This window comes from Larimichthys crocea, chromosome VIII (assembly GCF_000972845.2).
Source record: "Larimichthys crocea isolate SSNF chromosome VIII, L_crocea_2.0, whole genome shotgun sequence".
In the NCBI taxonomy this organism is placed as follows: Eukaryota; Metazoa; Chordata; class Actinopteri; family Sciaenidae; genus Larimichthys; species Larimichthys crocea.
Window position 1 is genome coordinate 30,317,524 of NC_040018.1, and position 13,299 is coordinate 30,330,822.

The window sequence follows — 13,299 nt, forward strand, 5'->3', positions numbered from 1 at the left end:
AGGACTGAAATCTGCAAGATTTACCGACAAAGAAAAACCTTCTTATTAACGTGTCCACCTACTAACGAACCTTTAAAGGTTTATTTTGAGCCAAAGAAAATGAAACATACAGACTATCATTATATCATCGAAGATAAAGGATCAAACACAAGAAATACACATTTAAACATTTCTGCACATGCAGTTATTCCTCATGAAAACAGCTGCACACCTGCAGGTGAATAAACGAACAGAGCTTAGTGTGTCAAGAAAGCTCGGTCAGCAACTCAAATTATGAAAGTTTACCAGCTCATGCACAGACTCTATAGATGTACTAGTCACAGTAACGAGGCTGCGTGGTAATGATGGCAAACACAGAGGTAAACAGCCCGGCTCTGTCTAAAAGGTAACAATGCACCTCTAAAGCTGAATTTAATATGGTGTTATATCTCGCCAAGTAACAGACGTAAAAACCACAACGTGTTTTCACACTTTGTCTTGATGCAGAGTGCTGAGAGCAGCTGTCTGAGGGAAAGGAGGCGACTTGCTGCTTTTCTTAAGTAACAGACGCTGGAAACATGAAATATCTCAAATTAAACAGGCCAGAACTCACTTATTGATATTATTATATTAGTAGGCGTTTGTGCCAACCTGATGACTGCACAAAAAAAAAAAATAAAACACCTTCCGCCTTCTTCACCAGGCTAGCTGCTGACTTTGTGTGTCTGCTGTCTGCTGTCTGGCAGCTCATCAGCTGAAATCAGCTGCCGGATGCTGCAGGAAACGGAGCTGATGAGAGCACTGAGACTGTGAACCGAGGACTCTGGACTGTGGCTGTTGCAAAGGCAAAAAAAAAAAATGGAGCTAAAAAAAAAAAAAAAAGCTAAGATGCTCCACTGAGCTGCAGAGTCGGTGGTAAATAATCTGTCACATAACATCTACAGCATATGCAGGAGTCTTTCCAAACATTTGAAGAGCTCATCACCTGTTTGAGACATCTACGAAACATTCATGGTACGTTAGCACAATTAAACTTCTAATCATCTCTCTGAGGTCAGCAGCTGATGAAGATCCATCTTTTCCTGCACAAACTTTTTATTTCTAGTCCTGGATTGCAAAACAATCTGTAAACATGAAGTCATACTCTTCTGTGCTGTTCTTCTTCTCATTCCCAGATCTAACAAGTGATGGAGCACAGAAGTGTTGACATGCGAATGTTTCTAAAGCTCGTGCATGCGTGTCATTTATCAAACACAGTCACACAAACGTACAGCTTTAGGAATCTGAAGAAAAGAAATTCACTTTGCGTCTGAGCGGACACACTTTTTGCATCTGGCCCCAGATGTCTGCACAGAGGGGTTTGGACCAGCGCTGATCCCCGTCGAGGCCACACTTCCCGTCTTCTGACACACAGAGTACGCTTCACGGTTAATGTGCATGTTCCTATAAACAAACTACGCAGCTATGCAACGATTCCATTCATGCAAACTTTAGTTCAAATATACAGAAAACCAGCCACAAAATGTAACACTGTTTTGAATGTTTGTATATATTATGTTATTATTATTTCATATGTTTGTTCCTGCCACTCTAAAATATAGTTTTGTGTTTTCTGAGTACGATGTTATAACAAAACAAGTCGCCGTGATTGCTCCTGAGCTGAACTTCATTTCTGTGAGCTGACTCATTAAAAGCGTGAGATAGCATCGCTCCATTCACAGTCTGCTGCATATTCAAGTCATGAACAACAAAAACATCAGCCAGCCAATCTGAGGCCGAGCCAAACACAGCAGAGCGCCGAGCCAACAGAGTTATCAGAAAATGACAATCTTCTGTAAGAAGACGGGCTTAATGTGAAGTAAGCAGATTATGTCTTTTACCCACATTACCGTTAAATAGACGGCAAATATTTAAACGACGCCGGCATGCAGATATCTCATCTCTGCGAGGCATCAACAACAAGCCTGAGCCTGCAGGCACAGCTGGGGCAGGATGTCCTCGTGCAGCCGGGTTAACTCTGCAGAGACGTTTTCTACAACAACACACAGCTGGAGCGAGTACGCAAACACAAGATAACTTCAGTGCTCTTCAGATTTAGGCTGTTTTCTTATTCACACGGCAACAGATGGATCAAAACGAGCCTCGTTCTCTGACAGTTTGGTTTTTCTCACAGGGGAAGAAGTGAGAGTATTTACCCACAACACGGTTATTTGATATCTTCCATCAGCAGGAACAGGAGATACACGTCAGTGTTCGGTTGTGCACACACGGGTAGTTACAGGATTAGGGAGGCTTACCTGCTTTGTAGGCTATTGTGTTGGTTTTGGCCACAGACTTCTTATAACACAGGTAGACGGAGGAGCCCCACTGAAAAACAAGAGCAGGATGGGAAAAAAGTTAGCATGTATGAACAGCACAGGACCCTGAACGAGCCAATCAGGATGAATGATCTCTGTAGTCTGGTCACACGCTTTTAGTCCAATATGAGTGAAGAGCAGCTGAAGATGGTGTGATGTTCTCACCTTGCTGCAGTGATGCTGGCTGTGATCAGAGGAGCAACAGACTGGGAATATGTAACCAGTAGAAGTCAGTGAAACTGATTTTCAACTTGGTGCAAAGTTACACTGCTGGAGACTTTCCAAAACAAGTTATTAGACTGATTTTCTCACCTCCAGGTAGTTCAGCACAATGTCACTGTAATGTAATGTCATTTTAGCATTCAAACCCATCCTCTCTGGTGCATTCGAGGATGTATGAGGTTTAAGAATCAGCTGCTGAACACAGAAACCTTCATGAAGGAAGGCAGCAGACGCCATTTCTCAGGCCCCCGTTACCCGTGGTCACCGCGTAAACGCAGAAACTACCATCGAAAGTTGAGAGGGTCAGACATTCGAGGGCCAGCGATTGTTTTCAAGGTTATCTTAATTCTGAAGAGTGACCAAAGCGGCCGGTGGAGTGCACCACCAAAAAGACTTTAAAAAACAACCTCTACTTGGTGTTGCTTTGTGTGGAGGAAATGAAATATTTCAAATATTTTGTGAGTAATTGTACTTTAATTAGAGACAGTAGAGAGAGGGCAGGAAAGGAGGAGGAGAGCGACGGGAGTCTCCTGGAAAACTGTGACGCTGTGTTCTCTTTGAACGTTAAGTCACCGTGAGGTCATCTTTATATCACTGTACTTTTACCTTAGTCGAGTATTTCAATTTTACACTGCTGTATACATCACAGAGCCAAACATTGTATCTTTTTACAGCTTCAAAGCTTCTGTGGAGTTACTTCATGAAGCAGTTTATAACAGGTGACACTTTAGATTCAACTACCTGACAGTAAACAAAGGCGTTAAAATGTTCATCCATCAGCTGTAATCACTTTGCTGAAATCTTGAATGCGAGACTTTTACTTGTAATGGAGTATTTTTACTCGAGATGAGGAATCCAGAGCTGGTTTCGAATCGTCAGATCGTATGATCTCCGAGCTTACCACTTCATTTTATCCATGCCGGTATGTTTCAATGACGACAAATCCATCCACACTGCAGGAAACAAGAGTCACGGTCCAAAGCGTGGCTCCTCGTCACAAAGAAAGATGACGACAGTGCTCGCTGTAATGTCTGTAAAATCATCACCCGAATCTTTCTACACCACGCGGCCTTGAATTCCAGGAATGCCACGTATTTGACACTCTACGCTCGAGCGCTCGGCGCTTCCCGACCGAGCAGCACATCTGTTACCAGGATAAATATCCTGTTATAAAAACATTAGCGCCACACGGTGCGGGACGATTTTTTATTTGACTAAGAAAACTGAAACTAAAAAAACAGAACGCTGCACAAATATTCTCTCATTTCATCTGTTTCGATGTTTGGTGACAGTTTCTACAGCCAGCTCCACTCGGCTACCTTCTCCCCACACATCAACTGATCAGAAACCAAGAAGGGAACCAGACCGCTAAGCAGAATTAATTATGGCTTTGATATCAATAAAAAACGATCAATTCCTATCTCTAACTTTTACAGCATTGCAAAGATAAGAGTACTTCCTCTGCCACTGAAAAACAGTTGTCAAAGTAGTGTGTGTGTGTGTGTGTGTGAGGTCAACTGTACACCCTTTTAACTGCCCAGTCAGAAAACCTCTACATGAGTGCAGCCTATCATCATTCATCGTTAAAATGTCTCCATCCAGCTCGTCAGTGTCATTATCAATAATCTGGAAAGTTCAGTACAAAGACAGTTTAAGACATTCACATCCCGACCAAAAAGCCCGGCCACACACACAAACTATTCGCATGCAGCATGTAGCGATGATGCGTCAGATAAACACATCTTGTTTGTGACAATTTGTCACTGGGAGGGCAGGAAGATGCTCGGTGGCGGCTCAAAACTGTGATAAATCTTTAACGAGCAGGCGGTGGCGATGGAGGACGCAGCCCGAGCGCTGCCGAGACATTAAAAAAATGATCCGACACTAGTCAGATTGAAAAATGAGTGTGGCTAAATCCCAAATCTATTGTAGGAGCCTCGATTTCTCCTTCATGCACCACAGGTCTCTGCAGATTTATGCCGGGTCTAAACATTTCCTGACACACACACACACTCTGCTCAAATACAGTTTAACACACGTGTGCAGCCACCGAGCTGACACAGCATGGACGTTTACAGTATCCTAAAGTGTGTGTGTGTGTGTGTGTGTGTGTGTGTGTGTGTGTGTGTGTGTGTGTGGGAGAGCAGGATATAGCTGCAGCAAAGACATAACAGGGCGGTTAATAGAAAAATATGTTTCTTCAGCACATACACTGGGTGAGAAGGAAACCAAACAGGAGGAGAGGCCATGAAGCTCGAGGGGTTCAGTATAAACACACACACACACACACACACACACACACACACACACACATAATTGGATGCACTAACCGAGCTCGGGTGACTCACCTGGGGCTGAAATCTATTGTTCGTTTCTCCGTCCTTCACGACTCCGCGATACGTTCCGGCACAAAAGACACAGAGATGATCTACGGAGCTCTGCGCGACAGCTCGATCATTTCAAATTAAACCGCTGAACTTTAACTGGAGGAAGCGTGACGGATAAATCTGTCAAGTGTTTGTCGGGATTGCTCAGTCGGGTGCGGGCTCAATCTCATCTCGTATTGCCGACTGTGTTACCGAAGCTCATATTACACATTTTTTTAAACATGTGGAGGATATGAGGAAGATTCCTGGCTGGAATATGTCAACATTTTGAATTTCAGAGGAACTTTAAACCTCCACCCTCGCATGTTAATGCTTGTTATGATAAAGTTATTCTGTGCTGAACATTTTTGAGGTTTCCACGCAGGTCTCCACCTGCAGCCTCCAACCGCAGCTACACATTTCCTTCATGGTGTCTCAGTCATTCCCGCTCTGCACCGGTATGTCTGCTCCTAAACTATGTAACTATGTAACACTTTAAGTCACACAGCAGCAACTATTTCACTGATTCTGGTGAAACTGGATCATATTTTATGGAGGAAATGTTTTCTAGGTTTTCCCTCTGATGTCCTCCGGCTGCTCCGCCTCAACTCTCTGTGATTTACAGAGTTTATGATGGACAGTGAAGTAAACTGCTGACAGCTGTAGCTGCTGTTAGCTCAGTTCGTCGGGTACCCGTCGCTCTGAGCTCACCGCCAAGCTGACGAACTGAGTGTTTGTACCAACAGGCGTTATGGACTACCAGGAAGAAGAAGAGGAGGTAGAAGAAGATATAAAGGAGAGAGTGAGCGAGCAAGAAGCCGCCGGACAAGAGTAAATGTGGGACTGACTTTTAGTGGTTGGTGAGAGCTTGGTGAAATAAAAGGCTGAAAGACAGACGCCGAGCTGGGCTGACTGCTGCTGGACTAGGCAGTGATATCAGCTGCTGCTGCTGGGGACTAGGGATGTAACGATACATCGTGACACGATTAAAATCGGTACAAATGTGTGACGACTCGCATCGATTGACAGAAAAAATTAATCGCGATTCTTGGCGAATGCAAGAGAAGTAGGATATGTTCTTTTTCGTCTTTTTTTTTATTAGAAATAGGTTACGTTGTGGCTGCAGCTTCCACTGCCGCGTCTGCCTTTCTGTGTCACACACACACACACACACACACCTACACACATGCGCAGTAGTGGTAATCGGCGTCAGGCCTGACTGTACCGTAAATGATCCCATAACACAGACCCTCCAGGAATTCACGATGTTGCGATTTGCAACTTCAACGCAACTTCAGTGAATCTCGGTGAATTCAGGGCGGTGTTGCAATTTTAACCAATCACCGCAACTTCCGCGCAGTCTGCCCGGGGGATTAAACTCGGGTCAGGGACGGCCGCACGGTGCGGGAGGATCCCCTCATGGGACCTCTCCCCGGCGCTGGCTGACCCCAGCCGGGCGCATTTCCTCCGAGGTGGTGCACCGCGACCGGCTCTGTGTTTACAGCACCCGGACCTCGCCGTTTCCCGGGGCCGTGGACTCTCATTAAAGGGTTAATGAGCTATCATCTTGTTGTTTTTATTTTCAGTTAGCTCATACTTCAAGCTGAAAGGTAATGGTCAGATCAGCTGCTTGCTGGCAGCCCTAATAAGAACACAAACTGTTTCAGAGTTTCTGTAAAGAGAGATTTTTTTCCTACAAATAAAAAGATGATTTTATTTGGTCATATTTTGTCTGTAGGTCATTTTGATTTAAAAAAAAATCATGAAAAAATCGTATCGTGAAAAAAAAATCGTGACTCGAATCGAGTCGTGAGTTGAGTGTATCGTTACATCCCTACTGGTGACCCTCACGGATTACTGTCACTCAGGTCACACTGACATCCAATGCAACAGGCAGTGAGAGGCACTCGGTTACGGGCTTGCTAACCTTAGATTATTAATGAATATGGTGTCTAGACTGCACTTTCATAAATTCATCTTGTTGCTCTGGGTGTAGAAACTGGTCTCTTAACCTCTTCTGCGACAGTATTTTAACTGTGGGACTGAGCCTCGCCTCGCCTCGTTAAATCTACATTGTAATAAGCCGTGCTGTAACAATAATTAAGCCTCATCGAGGAGAATATTCTGTACACCGGCGTCTCTCTCACCATGCTGCTGTTCAGGTTCTTCTCCACCTTGCAGAAGGTGTGCGGCGGCGTCTCTCCTTTACTCGGGATGATGATGCAGATGTCCGTCACGGCCAGGGTGGTGTGCGGCTGGCTCTCCGGCGCCCGGCGGTAGGTGACGTAGATGCGCTGGGAGGAATTGCCGCTGATGTTGGCCGGCCGTCCGGAGGGAGTGGTCTGGATGAGGTGGCAGCCCTGCTTCAGCCGCTCCTTCCACTCGTACAGCACGCTGTGGAGGGGGGAGGAGGAGGCAGAGCACGGCAGTCAGCCAAACAAAACTCCCACATCAACGCGTTATTAGTTGGATTACCGTGCAGAATTAATCAACACAATATGCCTTCATGATCTCATTGGGCCAATTAGGTGGAGCTCCACATTTAAGTCTGACATTGGGCATTTATCCCAGTTTGCAGCGGCTGACAGAATGAAGCTGATGGAGCTTAATGTCTGCTTTGCACCTCATAACAGGCAAACAGAAACAATGAGAGAGAGAGAGTCAGAGTGTTCAGATGTCTCCTTAACTTCAAGCTCAGGGTGCCACATTCACACAAGTCTACACAGCAACACGTGAGGTCAAAGCCGAGTGCCGTCACGTTGTGTGGAGCTGTTGTTAGTTTTGATGGAAACTTCGAAGCATTCCAAAAATTCAGATTCTCCAGTGAGTCATGAGCGTGGCAGCGTTTTAGCTGCTTTGTAAGTCGGGATAATGATACCTCCGGGGAACAGGAATGACAGTTTGGCAGCTGTGTGGCATGCGGACGCCATATTCCATGTCAGGTAACAGGAACGTGGCAGCTAACACAAACAGTGAGCTGCACGAAGCCAACAGCTCTGCTTGTAGTGAAGTAATCACTGAGTAGAAAAAAAATAACACCACCTTCTTCTTCTTCTACACCTTTTTGTATGTGATGAACGCAAAGCTGGCTCGGTGAATGATGCTGTATTTAGAAGCAGCTCACATTTAATATTTTGATTCCTATTCACTCGTTACTCACTGTCTCTCTTCTTTACACTAGAGCACGATTTAAACTCGTTATATTTTAAAACCAGGGATGCAACGATTACAGTCTTATAATGCACAAATTTATTGTACATGTGTAAAATCACATGAGCATCTTTTGTTTGTTTTGGAGTAAAAATTAAAAATAGAAATTGAGAACATCACGACAATTTGGGGAACGTTAAATTTATAAATGGTGCAACAGTCTTTTTCCAATTTTGTTGCCGTTGGTTTACAGCAAGTGGCAACTTATGTGGCTGGGAAATGAAGCCAACACAGAAGTGTGAAAAGCTGCAGTTCCTCTAACGTCCACTTGAGGCTGGCTCCAGAAGTGAGTCAGTCTCCATAAGTCCCCATGTTCAAATGTCCAACTTCACAGCAGAAATAAACATGTTTACAGCCTGGAACAACAACAAAAAAAAACACCAAATACCAAAACAACTTGCTATGTCATTGATTCAAAGTCTGGGTGTAGCTGAGCCTTTGCAGGTAAAAACAGTTTTACCACCTTTTTTTTTTTTAATAACAAGTTTTGACCCAAAAACTAAATCAAATTTGGGATTTATTGGATCTCACAGTCCTCAAAAAAGTTCTCCAGGTCGTCTTTCTTGGAGAAGAGTTAAATCTGGGACAGCTGATTCATTGACTGGTGTAATCTTACTCAGCTTCAAATCAATGCCAGCGAGACGAAGGCGATGGTGACTGACTTCAGGAGGAAGACGCCTCAGCAGAGAACATCCGAGGATTGGATATCAAGATAGCAGGAGTATACAAATACCTGGGTGTTCACCTCAACAAGAAAAATCTTTGGACTCTGTTAAAACTTTCTATGACACTGATCGTCTGCTGGGGAGGGCGAAGCACGGAGAGGGACAGGAAAACACTCAACAAACTGGTCAAGAGGTCCAGCTCTGTCCTGGACAGACTCCACAGATCCATGAAGACTCATCTTCAGTTGGGACTGTCCTCATACGGTACATACATGTCGGCTCATGTACAGGACACTGTCAGTCAAAACATATTAGCCCAGTACAGCATTACAATTAGTCACAAGAGGACACTCACGCAAACCACTTAGAGGACGAGTGCTCAGGCGTAGCAAACAGTAGCAGTCGTTTCAAACATTCCTCTTTGTGCTTCCATTATGCACTTATCCTCCATTAACGTTTAAAGCGGGGCTCGACGGGCATTTTGTGGCACTATACGAAAGCTGAAAAGAGCACAGAATTTAAAGTGGTCAGCTGAGGGACTCTGTGATCAGATCAGATCGACACAGTGTGCAAATCTTTCTCTGCTGCGTCGAGAACGTCCCCACCTGACAATTTTTTCCTATATTGACAGTAACCAATTCTGCAGAATCTGAAAGTGTCCTTTGTGTTTGCTGAATTAGACCTTGAAAGATACATCCCCAAAACAACTGGAGCTGTGCGCGGAGGTCAGGGTTCAGTGCAGGGTTTATTTCAGGTGAAGTGGCTCGCTTCAGTTAGAAAATAACATAATAAAACGTCAAGTCTTCATGGGGGAAAAGAGCAGAGGTGCTGCTTCACACACAGAGAAATGTTATATTCCAAGAGCGTAGCTATTGTTTAGACCATCAGCCTCTAACTAAAGACACCACGAGATGGGATGTGTCAGCGTTTGGGTGGATTATCGCCTGGAAACCCTGGAGGTGCCATATTCCTTTATCGTCTTCAGTCGACAAATTGATACTAATTTGCCCGCTGGTCACAGATAACACTAATTATTCCCTCTGCAGCCTGTGCAACCATTCACTATCACATAGGGCAAATTGGGCCATAAGTAAAAATGGATCTAAATTATGACTAGACCTGCATGCACACACACACCGACACACACCAACACACACCGACACGTCAGCTTCCCATTAGTTCCACCGATGTCTGGGAAGTGCAGCCCCTCTGAGCTATCAGCACACAAAAGCTGCTGATACTGTCTGAGCAGAGGCTCAGTGTCAGGGCCTGATAAGCACTGCACTCTGTAGTGTCAGAGGCCAGTATGAGCCTCCTTAGCATTGTCACCAGCTGCCTCCGTCAGCCAAAGGTGTGAGAGCACTGAATAAACAGTATTGAATTCCCTCGGTTCAAAAGATGTTGCTGAGGAGGACACCTGTAACGGAGCTTCACACAATGAGGCCAGGCGGAAAGTGGCTGCTGCGGAGAAAACTGCTGCACACGAGGAATTTTCAGGCAGAAAGCGCTTCAGCTTTTCAGAGCAGACGTGATACGGACCGGACTTTGTAAGATTTAAAGAACTGTACCCCTCGCTCACTATAGCGAGGAACACCGGGGCAGAGTTTCAGTTTCAGTTTGGAGCAACTGCAACTGTTTGCTGACAGCAGCAGCTGATCATTACCAGGAATGAGATAAATAATGGATACAGCAACATGCTTGCAATACATAAATAACATGGCCCTGTGGGTCAGGTAGCTCATACTGTGCGCTTCATTACAGTGATTCATTTGAGTTGTCTAGAAGGTTTTACAAAAATCAGTTTGTTTCCACCAAACACCTTCTCGGATAATATATTCTGCAGGAGATGAAGTAGAAGCAGGTCCTGCAAAACAAAGATGCATTCAGAATGTGTTTCTGTCAGCCTGTGTCACACCTCTGTTCCAGAATAACAAACTTCTATTTCACACGAAGACTGGAAACTAATCCAGCTTTTAGTAGAAGAGACTTGTGAATACAGCACCATCGTCAGCAAAATAACATACCCGGTGATTTTACACATTACAAAAGAGTTTGGATGTTGTCTACAATGTAAATAACATAAATAGTGAACTGAATACAGTACAAAGCGAGTGTTGCTGCCTGCAACAAGGTCCAAAAAGGTTTAGACAGGTGCATGTTTTCTTGTTTTTAAGACCAGGTAAAGACTTTGATTATTGAAGTTGTTCCCATTCTTGCTTGATATACGACTACCATCTGTGTGAACGCACCACCAAAACACCAAAAACAAAGATCAAGACTCCTCTGGTACTTACCCGAGGTCAGTGAGTGGCGGCTTGTCTCGACCCCGCCTGTAGCACAGGAAGATCTGGGGTGCCATGAGTCCGCCGTTGTTAAGATCAGCCGAATGGCCGGTCGGTGTCTCCTCTATGCAGGTGAACCCCGGCGGCGCTTCCTCGCCCATCGAGCGGATCACCACCGCCACGTCGGTGATCGGCGCCTTCGGCTTGGCCAGCTTGTGGCAGACGTCATCAAAGTGGATCTCCTGGTCCAACGGCTTGGACGGGTCTGTCAGACCGGCCACGACAAAGTAGTCGGCTACACGATGGCTTTTGTCCTCCATCATCTCCCATCCCCGCCAACTGCCTGCATGGTTACAGAGGAAGAGACAGAGAGGAGACTCATTGTTATAGCAGGTACAGACAGTTCGTACGTCCTTGCTATGGCAGTAAAATAAAAAATCTGGCGGTCATAAATCTTACTGAGGGGAGGCCAGCAGAAGGGCAAATGAAAATAGAGGCGATGGGCTACAATTAGGAATTTACAGTTTAGGCAGTTAGCTGATGCTCTTTGATCACACGACCGGCTAAAGGTTCAGCGTCCTGGCTCAAGGTCGGAACATTGTTAGTGCTGAGGGTTTTCGTCCTTTCTCTTATTCTAAACACTCAAACAGCTCAGTTAAATCCTCACCGGCTGTCTGGCTACACAGACCTGACTGTGCATTTAAAAAGAGAGCAGTGAGGTGTTTCTTCACACTTAACGTTCTGCCTCAATTACAGGCCGGTCCCACCGTAAAAACCTGCTGATTACAAGCTGCCCTGTGATTTCATGGAGCATATTAAGCAGGGTGATAAAAGCCAAACAGTAGTTTCCTTAATCTGTCCTAAGAAGACTTGTTTGGACTGCACAACGTCATCTACATTTTCTGAAGAAGAAGCACCTGAAAGGCCTTTTTTTAAAGATAAGGACAGCTCCAATAAAACCAGTACCTTATCAAAAGCTGCTTCGAGTGAATGAACGTTGTTTATCTGCCAGGAGGCGGCAAAATATTCCCCCTGAAATCGACACTGACACCAGCTACAGCTGATGGTTTCAGCGGTTCAACTCTCCATACGCCGCAGCCCTCCGAGGAAAGCCAGTGAATCTTAAAGGTTCAGAGTTACTTTGATCGAGTGCTGCAATTCACGGCTGATTGTTTGCAGTGTCATGATCGCAGAGGCGATTAAAAAAAACAGAGGAGTCGAGGCCTCTGTGCTCAGAGTCTGAGACAAAACTACTTACACCTTTGGGGCCAAAGACACAACTGAGAACAGGATTAATGGTGTGAGGAGAGACTGTGGCACATCTACAAAGCAGCTGCCAGAGGCTTTGCCAAAAATCTGATTAACCGATGTTGTTGCCTTCGTCTAAAAGGAACTTTTAGTGTGATTTGATCGAAGCACGAGGTGGTGGACACATTTGCATTACGCACTGATGTGGAAAAGACTTGGGGATAGGACGCCGACCATTTTATGATTGACAAATAAAATAAATTGATTCAGATTGTTTTTTACCAATTAGTACATGTTTATTAATGTCCCTTGGCTGTTACTCAAGAAGTTGCATATTAATCAGCAATCTGTGCAGTGTGTGAGACACTGACACTTCACTTCTGCCCGAAGGCGAGTAATAAAGGTTGAGAACAAGCAGAAAGAAATAAAGTAGGGAGTGCTGCACTGGGTCAAAAACAGTGTAGTGATGGTTGAAGTAGAGAATCAGGAGCTCTTTAAGGACATCCAACTCCAACTTTGTCCACGTTTGTTGGTTTGGGGCCTGTGTTTAATTTGAAAAATTCAAAATGTTTGATTCGAAGAATACAAACATGAAAAATACATCAGTTCCCAAAATGACCCACAAAGACACATGAGTATATTCGAGCACTCAAAGAAAATCTGATGTAAAAATGGTTCCCCTTCTGACTGCAGCCATTTTCTTCAAGTCTACCGTCATGTGACAGTAAGTGGCCAAAGAGCGGTCACTTGATATTCTTCTTGACAAAGCGGTCGACATCTTCCACAAAAAATTCTAACAAATGCTGAAGTGCAGAAGGACAAAAGACGTACTGTAAGCCAGTTTTGTTTTACAGTGGACTGTTTTTTCTGTGGCAGCCTCTGGGTGTGGTGGTGTAAAGTCTCAGTCTGCTTCAGTGACCAGATTCATCACTCAACCTCTTTGACACTGGAGCCTCCGGGACACGAGTTT

At 44.8% G+C, this 13,299-nt stretch overlaps 1 protein-coding gene across 9 annotated transcripts in view; it reads right to left on the reverse strand.

Annotated features, from left to right (window-relative positions):
* Positions 1 to 13,299, reverse strand: part of LOC104929622 (C-myc promoter-binding protein) — a 68,133-nt gene that overhangs the window by 38,171 nt on the left and 16,663 nt on the right. For all 9 annotated transcript variants that reach the window (XM_027281331.1, XM_027281338.1, XM_027281337.1 and 6 more), the window contains 3 exons: positions 11,094 to 11,424; positions 7,072 to 7,318; positions 2,277 to 2,346 (listed from right to left, as the gene is read on the reverse strand). In XM_027281331.1, coding sequence (XP_027137132.1) covers positions 2,277 to 2,346; positions 7,072 to 7,318; positions 11,094 to 11,404 — 628 coding nt within the window. In that variant the 5' untranslated portion in view covers positions 11,405 to 11,424. The remainder of the gene's footprint in view (positions 1 to 2,276; positions 2,347 to 7,071; positions 7,319 to 11,093; positions 11,425 to 13,299) is intronic.